The 13526-nt window shown below is 44.0% G+C and overlaps 1 protein-coding gene across 2 annotated transcripts in view; it reads left to right on the forward strand.

The window, feature by feature from the left end:
• Positions 1–13526, forward strand: part of plekhh2 (pleckstrin homology domain containing, family H (with MyTH4 domain) member 2) — a 160512-nt gene that overhangs the window by 85235 nt on the left and 61751 nt on the right. For both annotated transcript variants that reach the window (XM_041182916.1, XM_041182917.1), the window contains one exon: positions 12621–12771. In XM_041182916.1, coding sequence (XP_041038850.1) covers positions 12621–12771 — 151 coding nt within the window. The remainder of the gene's footprint in view (positions 1–12620; positions 12772–13526) is intronic.

Consider the following 13526-nt stretch of genomic DNA (forward strand, 5'->3'; position numbering starts at 1 on the left):
TTTATGGTTATGAAGGGTTACAATAGGTTAAATAGTGTTATATTGTCTTTACTGACCAATAAGACAGAAGGCAGAAACTTATGGCATTAAAATTCTTCACACAGGGAGTAGTTAGAATGTAACATTCTCTGCTGTAAACCATTGTTCAAATATAGTCCTAAACCATTTTAAAATGTAATTAAGTAGGTGAGTACAGATGTGTTAAATACCTGCTTATAAACATAAGCATTTCGTAATAACAATGGTAACTTAATAAATACGTTCGCAGCTCAAAGGCTGAATTACAGCATAGCTTACATCAAAAATTCATAGGCAAGGATTTTCAGCTTGGCGTGTGAGTGTGCACCTGACACGTCCGAGCATGAAATAGTGCGTGATGACATTGGGCGAGAGTCCCGACCTCATTGCGCACTCACGCGACATTTCAGTCGGCAGGCATGCGACAGTCAGCAGCGCGCCCTCTGACAATTAAGAGGCCTATTAAGGCCCTTAAGCAAGTAATTAAGTTGAATTTTTCGCTGCCTGTCCAACCTTATGGTTGGCGGGTGGGCAAATCATCTAGGTGCCTTTGCATTTTTTGCGAAACCTCATCCACAGGCAGGATGAGGTTTCCTACAGTAAATAAAAAAAAAAATTAACTCATTTTTAACATGTCCCTCTTCATGTGACTGAGTCACATGTGGGGCATGTTTATATTATTTGTTAATTCTTAATTTTTCATTTTAAAAATCTTCAGCTCCGTGAGGCTGTTCTGTGCCTTCACGGAGCGCTCCCCCACGCATGCGCAATCTTCAGCGCTCACACTCCTCCGGCAGCGCTGAGCCTGTCAGTGCGTATTTCATGCTGGCTGGCTGTTAATTGGCCAGCCAGCATGAAATCGCGGTTGGGGCCCGATCGGAGGCGGTGGACCATTTCGCAGCCACACTACTAGGAGTGTACTATAGATCCCAAAATGATCAGAGGGAGGTAGAAGAGCAAATATGTAGACAAATTTCTGAGTGCAAAAACAATAGGGCAATAATAGTTGGGGACTTCAGCTACCCTAATATCAATTGGGATATGAAAAGTGTAATAGGCAGAGAGGGCACAAAATTCTTGAACTGCATTCAAGAGAACTTTTTAAGCCAGCACATAACAAGCCCAATGAGAGGGAGTGCAATTCTAGATTTGTTCTTAGGAACTGAAGCTGGGCAAGTGGATGAAGTAGTGGGTGACAATTTCGGAGATAGTGACCACAATATAGTTAGATTTAGCATCATTATAGAAAAGGACAAGGATAGAACAGGAGTATAAGTTCTAAATTGGGGAAGGACATATTTTACGAAGCTCAGAGGTGATCTGGCGAAAGTGGACTGGTTACAGCTACTTGAAGGGAAATCAGTGACAGACCAGTGGGAAGCATTCAAAAGCGAGATTCTACAGGCATAGTATATACATGTCCCCACAAAGAAAAAGGGCAGCACTGTCAAATCTGAGCCCCTTGGCATTCTAAAAGTATACAAGGTAAGGTAAAGCAGACAAAGAAAACTGATGACAGTCACGGAAAATTTAATACAGTAGAAAGCCTTGAGGAGTATAGAAAGTACAGGGGTGAAGTAAAAAGGGTAATTAGGAAAGCAAAGAGAGGATATGAAAAAATATTGTCAAGCGAAATCAAAGAAATCCCAAAGATCTTTTGCCAGTACATTAAGAGCAAGAGAATAACTAAGGAAAGGGTAGGGCCAATCAGAGATGTATATGCTAACTTGTGCTCTGATGCTGAAGATGTGGGCAGGGTTCTCAATTAGTACTTTGTCTCTGTCTTCAATAAGGAGAGGGGTGAAGCAGATGTTCTAGTTAAAGAGGGGGAGCGTGAAATTTTAGATACGATGAGCATAGTGAGAAAGGAAGTACAGGAGGGCCTGACCTCATTGAAGGTAGATAAGTCATCAGGGCCAGATGGATTGTATCCAAAACAAAAACAGAATTACCTGGAAAAACTCAGTAGGTCTGGCAGCATCAGCGGAGAAGAAAAGAGTTGACGTTTCGAGTCCTTATGACCCTTCGACAGAACTTGTGTTGAGTGAGTGATTGTATCCCAGGCTGTTAAAGGAAGTCAGGGAGGAAATAGTGGACGCTCTGAGGATAATTTTCCAATTCTCAGTAGACACAGGTGAGGTACCAGAGGACTGGAGGTCTGTGAACGTGCACCAGTTTTTAAAAAGGGTGCAAGAGATAGACCAAATAATTATAGGCTGATCAGCCTGACTTTTGTGGTGGGCAAATTATTAGAATCAATCCTGAGAGACAGGATAAACTGTCACTTTTACTAATTTGGTTGAATTTTTTGAGGAAGTATCTTGAAAATATAGTAATTTTCATAATATTATTGTGATTTATTGTAAAAGTGGGTTAATAGTGGGGTTTGGATAGTTTCTCTGTGTGTTATATATTTATTATGTGTGTGTATGTGGCCGGGCCCAGGTGTGGGGGGGGCGGGATTTAATTGAATTGGAGACAGCTGGTCTGATGGCTTTGTGTCATCAACAAGAAGTTTGGTTTGAAATGCTAAATACGTAAACATGGCTTAAGTTTAAGAATGTGAGGTGTACATTTGCATTTTTAGATAAATTAGGTTAGTTTGAATTTCAAAGAGATGGTAAGATGTCACATCTAGCCAGAAGAAGCTAAGCCAAACAATGTGTTTATTTTTCCCAAAGGTTACTGATTAAATTAGTACTATGGAAAGATTTATATTATGAGAAAGGTAAAGTTCCAAAGACATATCGGAACAATGGAATTTGCATTAAACAGGGAGAAACGTATATAAAGGATATGAGGCAATGTGTCAGAAGAGAAGGTATTCTAACATTTAACAAGTGTGAAAAGCCTCCATCCTCTGCATCAAGCTGTTGTCTACAGGAACCAAAGCTGAGATAACTCACTTTGAATATCACTGTCCAGAGTATCATGTTGCTTTGCCTGGGTCTGTTTAAATCTATTTGTTTTTTCTACCGTTGCCTTAACTGAGATGTAATTGGGAGCCAGATCTATTAGGGGTTTTAGGAGTTATTATAATAGTAATTTTTAGACCTCTATGTGCTTGAAATCTTTTCTTTTGTTAATAGATGTTTAATTTAACTTTCTAAAAAAACTCCTGAAGTTGTGGTAGTCTTATTACTTCTGAATTCAGGACACGCATCTCAAAATAAAATACAAATTACAACACAGTTATGACTGCGTGATCAAGGAGAGAATTTGTCCCCCATCGGGAGGGTTGTGCGGGGGCAGGCGTGGACCCGACTGGCACCCCGGATCAGGTCCACGCAGCCAGTTTACGTGGGCGGGCCAATTAAGGCCCACCCAGTGTGATGCGCGCCCGGAAGCGTTGAGTGCCCCTTGTGCAGGCGGTCCCTGAGTCAGGAGTGCACTTTTTCGTGCATGCACGCGAAAGAGCGCAGAAAGAGATGCCTCAGGGATATAAGTTTCAAGTTTTAAAAATGTTAATAAAGAAAAAGAATTTAAGACATGTCACCTCATGTGACAGTGTCACATGAGCTGGGACATGTCAATGAACTTTAAAGAAAAAATTTATTTAATTTATATACCCTTCATGAAACCTCATCCCACCCGTGGATGAGGTTCCATGAAAAATGCGAAGGCCGCCTGGGTTCTTCACCTGCCCGCCAATCTTAAGGTTGGACAGGCAGCTTTCTAAATAGCTTTAGTTAATTAATGGCCTTAACAGGCCTTTGACGTTTTGGCAGGCGCACAACCAACTCGGCTGCAAGCCCACCAAACTGTCAATCTAAGTGATGCGCAGTGACGTCAGGACACACGCCCAACGTCACCCCGCGTCATTTTATGCCTCAGTGACTGGGTCCCGTCCGTGCTTGCCAAGCCGAAAATTCTCCCCCAAGTTTCCTTTGTGGATTTGATCTGCCTGGTGCACATCATCTGCCACATCGTAACAGGAAGTAACAAGGAGGATTGGTGAAGGTAGCGCATTGGATGTTGTCTACTTGGATTTTAGTAAAGCATTTGAGAAGGTCCCACATGGCAGACTGGTCAGAAAAGTAAAAGTCCATGGGATACAGGGGAATGTGGCAAGCTGTATTCAAAATTGGCCCAACGACAGGAAACAAAGAGTAATGGTTGATGGATGTTTTTGTGAATGGAAAATGGTTTCCAGCGGCGTTCCACAGGGCTTGGGGTTCCTTCCTGTTTGTTGTATATATTTATGATTTGGACTTTAATGTGAGTGGTATGATTGGTAAATTTGTAGATGACACAAAAATTGACCATATAGTTGATAGTGAAAAGGATAGCTGTTGCCTCCAAAATGAAAGCAATGGTTTGGTTGAGTGGGTGGAAAAGTGGCAGATGCAATCCAATCCAGAAAAGTGTGGGGTAATGCGTTTAAGGAGGGCAAACAAAGCTAAGGAATCACAATAAATGGGAGGATTATTGGGAGGGTTGGAGGAAGTGAGAGACCTGGTGTGCATGTCCACAGGCCCCCAAAGGTGGCAGGACAGATGGATAATGTGGTAAAGAAAGCATATGGAATGTTTTCCTTTATTGGACAAGGTATAGAAAACAAAAGCAGTGATGTAATGATGGAACTGTATAAACCACTGGTTAGGCCACAGCTGGAATTTTGTGTATGGTTTTGGTTGTCACATTACAAAAAAGATATAATTACTCTGGAGAGATTGCAGAGTAGATTTACAAGAATGTTGTCAGGGCTTGGGGGGGTGTGGTTGGGTGGGGGGCAGAGAAGTGGAGGGGGTGGTGTGGTTGTAGGGACAAGCAAGCAGTGATAGAAGCAGATCATCAAAAGATGTCACAGACAACAGAACAAAAGAACACATAGGTGTTGAAGTTGGTGATATATATCTAAATGAATGTGCTAATTAAGAATGGATGGTAGGGCACGCAAGGTATAGCTCTAGTGGGGGTGGGGGGAGCATAAAAGATTTTAAAATATTTAAAAATAATGGAAATAGGTGGGAAAAAGAAAAATCTATATAATTTATTGGAAAAAAACAAAAGGAAGGGGGAAGAAACAGAAAGGGGGTGGGGATGGAGGAGGGAGTTCAGGACCTAAAGTTGTTGAATTCAATATTCAGTCTGGAAGGCTGTAAAATGCCTAGTCGGAAGATGAGGTGTTGTTCCTCCAGTTTGCGTTGGGCTTCACTGGAACAATGCAGCAAGCCAAGGACAGACATGTGGGCAAGAGAGCAGGGTGGAGTGTTGAAATGGCAAGCAACAGGGAGGTTTGGGTAATTCTTGCAGGCAGACCACAGGTGTTCTGCAAAGCAGTCGCCCAGTTTACGTTTGGTCTCTCCAATGTAGAGGACACCGCATTGGGAGCAATGAATGCAGTAGACTAAGTTGGGGGAAATGCAAGTGAAATGTTTCTTCACTTGAAAGGAGTGTTTGGGCCCTTGGACGGTGAGGAGAGAGGAAGTGAAGGGGCAGGTGTTACATCTTTTGCGTGGGCATGGGGTGGTGCCATAGATGGGGGTTGAGGAGTAGGGGTGATGGAGTAGTGGACCAGGGTGTCCCGGAGGGAACGATCCCTACGGAATGCGGACGGGGGGGTGAAGGGAAGATGTGTTTGGTAGTGGCACCATGCTGGAGTTGGCGGAAATGGCGGAGGATGATCCTTTGAATGCGGAGGCTGGTGGGGTGATAAGTGAGGACAAGGGGGACCCTATCATGTTTCTGGGAGGGAGGAGAAGGCGTGAGGGCGGATGCGCGGGAGATGGGCCGGACACGGTTGAGGGCCCTGTCAACGAACGTGGGTGGAAAACCTCGGTTAAGGAAGAAGGAGGACATGTCAGAGGAACTGTTTTTGAAGGTAGCATCATTGGAACAGATGTGACGGAGGCGAAGGAACTGAGAGAATGGGATGGAGTCCTTACAGGAAGCAGGGTGTGAAGAGCTGTAGTCAAGGTACCTGTGGGAGTCGCTAGGCTTGTAATGGATATTGGTGGACAGTCTATCACCAGAGATTGATACAGCGAGGTCAAGGAAGGGAAGGGAAGTGTCAGAGGTGGACCACGTGAAGATGATGGAGGGGTGGAGATTGGAAGCAAAATTAATAAATTTTTCCAAGTCCCGACGAGAGCATGAAGCAGCACCGAAGTAATCATCGATGTACCGGAGAAAGAGTTGTGGAAGGGGGCCGGAGTAGGACTGGAACAAGGAATGTTCCACATACCCCATAAAGAGACAGGCATAGCTGGGGCCCATGCGGGTACCCATAGCCACACCTTTTATTTGGAGGAAGTGAGAGGAGTTGAAGGAGAAATTGTTCAGTGTGAGAACAAGAGCTATACCTTGAGTGCCCTACCATCCATTCTTAATTAGCACTTTCGTTTAGATATATATCACCAACTTCAACACCTATGTGTTCTTTTGTTCTGTTGTCTGTGACATCTTTTGATGATCTGCTTCTATCACTGCTTGCTTGTCCCTACAACCACAACCCCCCTCCACTTCTCTCCCCCAACCCAACCACCTCCCCCCCCCCGCCCCCACACACACACACACACACACACACACACACACACACACACACACACACCTTAAACCAGCTTATATTTCACCCCTTTCCTATTTCTACTTAGTTCTGTCGAAGGGTCATGAGGACTCGAAACGTCAACTCTTTTCTTCTCCGCCGATGCTGCCAGACCTGCTGGGTTTTTCCAGGTAATTCTGTTTTTGTTTTGGATAGGCTGGGGTTGTTTTCCTTGGAACTGTGAAGGCTGAGGGGTGACCTGATTGAGGTGTAAAGAATATGAGTGGCCTGGATAGAGTAGACCTGTTGCCCCTAGCAGAGAGGTCAATTACCAGGGGGCACAAATTTAAGGTGGTTGGTAGAAGGATTAAGGGGACATGAGGAAAAACCTCTTCACCCAGAGGATGATGGGTGTTTGGAATTAACTGCCTGGGCTCCCACCTGCCCTGGCCTCTCTGCAATTTTATTATGAGGTGGGAGAGGTCAAGATTGACCTGGCTCCCCTTGCCCAATTGGGGACCTTAAATAGTCAATTAATGGCCACTTAAAGGCAGCCACTTAGCCAGCCTTAATTTTCAGACTGGAGGGACTTGTTCAGGGGCAGAGGGGAAGCCCAGAAAGTGACCCTGCTCAGGCTTCGAGTGGGAACTGGGGGAGGGGTGGCATCCATCAATAGCCTCCTTTGAACTTTAAGCGCCGCCCTCCCACACAGTCTGGTCCATGCAGGTGCTTCCTCCTCCCTGGCCTCTCAACCAAAACCCCCATCCCCTCAGTCGATCACCACCTCCTTTTGCCTTTCCCCGGGGCCTCGCCTCCCCTCCCCACCCTGACGTCCCCACACTTACCTGGTCCTGGACTCGGGCCTTAGACTCTGAGACTGTTTACAGCCGCAGACCTGTCCACTGCAGCTTCTGGCGCTGCTGGGACTAGAGAGCTGCTTTCAGCGGTGATGTGTTGGCCATCAACTCTTTGGGTGTTGGGAAGGGAAAAACCCTAGCCATAGATTTCATTATTTAAGTACTTCATTCAGGACTTGAGCTATGTAAGGAGTAGGGCTACATCAGTACCTTTACATCCTCCGTCTTACAGGCTGAATTTAGTCGAATCTCTGAGTTGCCTTGATTGCTCTGGGCATGGTGATGGTAACAGTTCTAAACTTAGATAGATTGCATAAGGAATTTTCCAAAGTCAATACAAATATTAACTCTCCTTGTTTGTAGAGTTTCAAGCTTTATGACATGAGGGCGTTATCATACACCTGGTACTGAGGGCCTTACATCAATCTCAGTACACGCTTCTGTATTCTTTTGTTCTAGGTGGTTTGAGGTCAAGGTGCCACACAGGCACAGCATATTCGACCAAGGGACAAATGCAACCAGTGTAGATCAACAATTGGTTGTGGACAGGTAGTCTGAAAGGGATGAGAGATCCAAGAATAAACATGCCCTGATTTATAATTTTCTGATTTAGGAATATTGTACGCATTTGCTTTGTTTCCTTTGCTGCTGCTTCACATTTAAATTCTACAGATGGTCTTCCCACCAGGCTGCTGTCCGCCCCAACTTTATGGTGGGATGGGCAAGGCCTAGGCCAGCCCGCCTGCCCTTGCCCAAATTGTTAAGTACCAAGTTTGCAATCATCCTGGGTGTTTTTTAAGTACGCTCGCCATGATGTGCATATAATGACTGTTCTTTCTACCATTTTGCGGGATCTTATACTTTCTGCGTTGAATTTTATCTGCTACTGTTTCACCTATTTGCAGATTTCGCCAAATTATTTTGTAAACCCATGTTTGCTTCATCAGACTTAACTTCCAACTGATTTGCATGAGTTTCTGAATCAATTCTGGCATGTATCCTCCTAATAATAGGCAGAATCATCCCAGAATTACACTAAGTACGGTAGCGGGGTGTGAAAAATGACCTTTTACCCGCCAGCCGCAATGGCAGGTTTTTGCACCATATCATTCGCTTCCCACCTCATTAATTATGCAGCCACAGGAAATATGCCATCTCACTGCCGGGCAGCTTCTGAATCGCCCACCATGCCATGACCACACCGTTTCCTCACTGCAGGTGCCATATCTAAACTGCAGCCGCACACACATTTCTCAATGCTTGTAGCCAAGGACTGCTCCAGTGAAGATGTGGCCCTGAAAGCCAAGAAGTGTTCAGTGACCCATCACTGGAATGCCTTTTGAAGGCCCCCCGTGATGTCCTCCACCCTTGCTCTGGCCGCAGGAGGTCCAACGCTCTCACCACTCCAGCTTGAGAGGAGATGGCAGTGGTCAATGTCAGCTGTTATGACGTGGCAGGTAATGTGTGTCAAGTGGTTCAAATCCACAATGGAAACTTGGCCACAATATCACAATGGTTTTGCAATTTGTATTTATTACAAGAAGATGTGTACGTTGAATTCAGAAGTAATGAGTCCACTAAGAGCATTAGAGATTGTAAAACAAAATTTAAAAATTTATTACCAAAAGAAAAGATTTACAGCACGTAAATAAGATTACAGTTACTTAATACTATAACAAGTCCTAAAATTCTTAATTAATCTAGCTCCCAACTACACACCCCCTTTAAAGCAACAGTCCAAAATAGATTTTAAATTTAAAAGCAAGCCAGCAAGTTACCACAGCGCCCACTTGACAGTGGAATTCCAAAGACTTTCTCCGACTTTACTTAGTGAACACAGCAGACTTTTGCAAAAATGACTGGAGGCTTCTTCAAGGCTGTTTCACACACTCCTGTTAGATCTTACATGGCCCCTCAACATAGCCTTTCATTCCTCTTTATGTATGTTTATCACTCTTTAACCTGTAAATTCCACTGTTCCTTATGGGCAGCTTTTTCCGATCGGCGAGCAGGGGCGGGTCCTGCTCGCCAACATGTAAAGTGATGTGGGGTGATGTCAGGCGTGCGTCCCAACGTCTCCCCGCGTCATTTAGATTTTCAGTTCGGCGGGCGCACAGCCGACTCGGCTGCGCACCCGCTGACCCGTCAACAACCTATTGAGGCCATTAAAAAAGTAATTGAAATGTCAATGGACCAGCTTAAGATTGACGGGCAGGCGAAAAGCCCAGGTGGCTTTCTGAAAAAGCATGAAACCTCATCCACGGGCGGGATGAGGTTTCATGAGGGATTTAACATTTTCGGAATATTTTTAAATAAAAGTAATGGACATGTCCCAGCTCATGTGACAGTGTCAGATGAGGAAACATGTCAGGAAAATTTTTTCTAACCTGTAAAACGCTTTTATAATTTCAACCGATCTCCCTGAGGCGGCACTTTGTACTCCCGGCTCAGGGAGTGTCGTCGTCGTCGTCGTCCCCCCTCCTCTCCATCCCACATAGGGAGCGCTCAGCACTTCAAAGCGGCCTTAATTGGCCTTTTCAATTAAAATGGCGGTGTGCCCCCAACCACGGGCGCCAATCAGGAACCTGCCTGTCCGCACCCGATCCCACACAACCCCCCCCCGATGGGGGGATTATGCTGCCCTAATTTTTGCAAATTTACTTTTCCCATAAGAGAAAAATCTTTCATGTTGTCAATTTGACCTCTTTCCTTTTGGGAAAAATAAACCAATTGCTTGGCCTTGCTTATCTTAGCAGTTATAGACATCCTACCATCCCTTTGAAATCCAAACAACTCCTTCACTTATCTAAAAATACAAAGTTCCTTCACACCTTATATGCTAAGACCTCATCCATGTTTCCTCATGAGCATTTCAAGTACACTTCTACACCAAACTCTTTTTGATAATTTCAATCTTGCAGTATAGCTGACTCCAATTCAATTAAATCATGCACAGACTGAATCATCCATACTCAGCATTATAAACCTACTCCTCAATAAATCACAATATTATGAAAATGATTATAGTTTCATAACACAACGCTGCACAGAAGAGGTTGGCCATCCAGTGTAGTAAGAGGATGAATGATCTCATCTGTGCTGCCACGATAAGGCAACCACCTCATCACTCTATACTCACAAACTCACAAGGCCATCACATATTCACTGGCATGTCACTCAGAGCCAGCTCAATGGACATCGCTACTCAATATCTCTCACACACCCTCAAATCTCCATCTGACCTCATCTCCTCTGGAGACTGCCTCCCCAGCCCTCACCATCTTGAGGCCACTTGCACAGATCAACATATGCCCCCACACACACCCTATGGCACACCCCTTCCCTAGTACAGCCCTCACCCTGCTGCCTCTTCCCTTGCCTGAGGCCACTTCTCCCCCTTCCTTAAGAAAGCCTGAGCTCTGCAGGTGTTGAAAAGCCACCCCTGCCTTACGGCTGGTCTGGTAGCTACAGACATGCCCGTGAGCCCCCCTAAAAGTGATGTGGTGCTGCTTGCGAAGCCTGACTGCTAGTGCTGCTCGAAGCAAGGTAGGCAAACAAACCCCAGATTCCCGAGTGAAGTGCTGCTCACTAGATGCACGTCACTTTTAGGTACGGTTGTGAAACACGTTGGCATGTGCCCGGATGATCCAGAGTTGGGGGGATGATCCCGGTGAGCAGGGCTTAGAATGAGATGCTAAAGTATTGAAATTAGGTTCCTGACATGTGGCAGCAGGAAACGCGGCACACCATTGATGGGTGGAGCAACAATCGCAAACTGGTCTCACAATAGCGTGAAACCGATTTTTGGCCTTTTTGCCATACTGTCCGCTCACGCCCGCCATGACGCCTGCCGCCAATCGGACTGAACAATTGCTCCCAACATCTAAAAAAAAAAGCAACATCGTTTTTTTTTCTGCCTAAGGGAATCTGAAATCTCCCAAGATTTATACACTCAAGCCTACAATTCCCCACACAGCAATTTCCCAATCATGGCCATTTTCTGGTGCATGCAAGGCTGTGCAAGATACCTCACTTCCGGTGCTGACAGAAGGGTATCACTATTCTCATTAAGACCAAATGATCTTCTTAAAAATTGTCAGGATATATTGCTTTTATTTCTATAATAAAAGCAAAATATTGCAGACACTGGAAATCTGAAACAAAAACAAAAATAAAAATAGCTGGAAAAACTCAGCAGGTCTGACAGCATCTGCGGAGAGGAACACAGAACTAAGGAAATAGAGAAATGAGGTGAAACATAAGCTGGTAGAGGGGATTGGGACAGGTAGAGCTGGATAGAGGGCCAGTGATGGGTGGAGCAAAGAAGAAATTGCCAAAGATGTCATAGACAAAAGGACAAAAGGATTTTGACATAAGGAATGTGCTAATGGGGACATTAAGAGTAGCAAGCAGGACAAGCAAGTGGCAGATGGCCCTAGTGGGGGTGGGGTGGGGGGAGGGATCGAAATGGGCTAAAAGGTGGAGATAAAACAATAAATCAAAATAAATTTTAAAATAGGTGGGAAAAGAAAAATATATTAAAAATTATAAATTATTGGAAAAGGGGGATCGGAAAGGAGGTGGGGATGGAGGAGAGAGTTCATGATCTGAAGTTGTTGAACTCAATATTAAGTCCGGAAGGCTGTAAAGTGCCTAGTCGGAAGATGAGGTGCTGTTCCTCCAGTTTGCATTGAGCTTCACTGGAACATTGCAGCAGGCCAAGGACATGTGGGCATGAGAGTAGGGTGGTGTGTTGAAATGGCAAGTGACAGGAAGGTCTGGATCATGCTTGCGGACAGACCGAAGGTGTTCCGCAAAACGGTCACCCAATTTGCGTTTGGTCTCGCCAATGTAGAGACTGCATTTCTGTCTGTAGCAACATAAAAAGCTTGCATTTATATTGCATGCTTCATTAATGAATGAGTCTATAACATCATTAAATCATAAACCTATTCAATTCCCATAGAAATATCAATGGAAAGCTATGTTATATGATCAAAAAAATTTCCCCACAATGGGGTTTATTTCATCTTTTAGCTAGAGTATATCCCATTGATTTGTTTCCTTTTCAGTCTAGGATCTAACCACTGGACTAACATTTTCTTCCATTGTTTAAGTATCCCATTATAGATTCATAGAGATGTATGCTAAGATGTTAATGTGTTGTCAAGAAGAGGGAAGTTCTGCTCCACATATTGTAACATTTTAACACATGGTAAAATATAAAGTTGATTTACAGACCTTCTTAAATATTTAAGAAAGCAACACAGATCGGTACCAGCCCTTTCTCAGATGAGTTTTCTGAAACTGAAGAAAGTGACAGTTCTAGAGGAAGTTCCAGGACTTCAATGACAGGATCAGACTCCCGCAAAGGCAGCAGTCCAAGCAGTCCACGGGCCATGAAAAGAGGTGAGATTTCCTTTATATTTATAAAAAGCATAATGAAATAAATGAAAAATTGACAGTCAAAACAAATTATTAGGCTAAGACTTCAATAAGACATTCCAGGATTAGTAATTCATTTATGGTACTCCTTGACTGTTAATCATTAAATTATGATTAGGGTTGTAGATTGGCTAAGAACAGTTTCAAAATCTGCAGTAAATACACTTTAATTGAACTTCACTTTAATCAGGTTAGTAATACAGCGCAATAACCTCAAATATAATAGCATAGCACAATCCTAATTAGACATGCCTCCACATGCTCTTTTTTTGCTTAGTTTTATGATCCCAGCTGAGTTACCCTTGGACAATCCTGATCCCAGAGTGGGAACCCAGCTTGATAGATCCTAACTTTTAATTTGTACATTTAGATATGTGGAGAGTAACTACAGAACAAAGTCACAGAAGTCAGCTGATGAGCGCTTAACAAAAGCATAAAACATTTATTTAACAAGAAAAGATGAACTATATTACAGTACTCCTTCACCCACAAGCAAACCTTTTCAAATGTATACAGATTTTTAAGGATAACACAAGTTACAAAAGCTATCTTATACTCTAATATTCACAGTAAGTACACAGTCCATGTAAACCAGTACGCATCCTGTGATCAGACACACCACAGTCTGAAACCAAGTGATGGATGTCACCTGCAACAGATGCTATGAATCTCTCCAGATCTCTCCTCAACTCCCTCCAGACGCTTGTAACATTGTGAAA

The sequence above is a fragment of the Carcharodon carcharias genome, chromosome 2 (assembly GCF_017639515.1).
Source record: "Carcharodon carcharias isolate sCarCar2 chromosome 2, sCarCar2.pri, whole genome shotgun sequence".
NCBI classification, from domain to species: Eukaryota; Metazoa; Chordata; class Chondrichthyes; order Lamniformes; family Lamnidae; genus Carcharodon; species Carcharodon carcharias.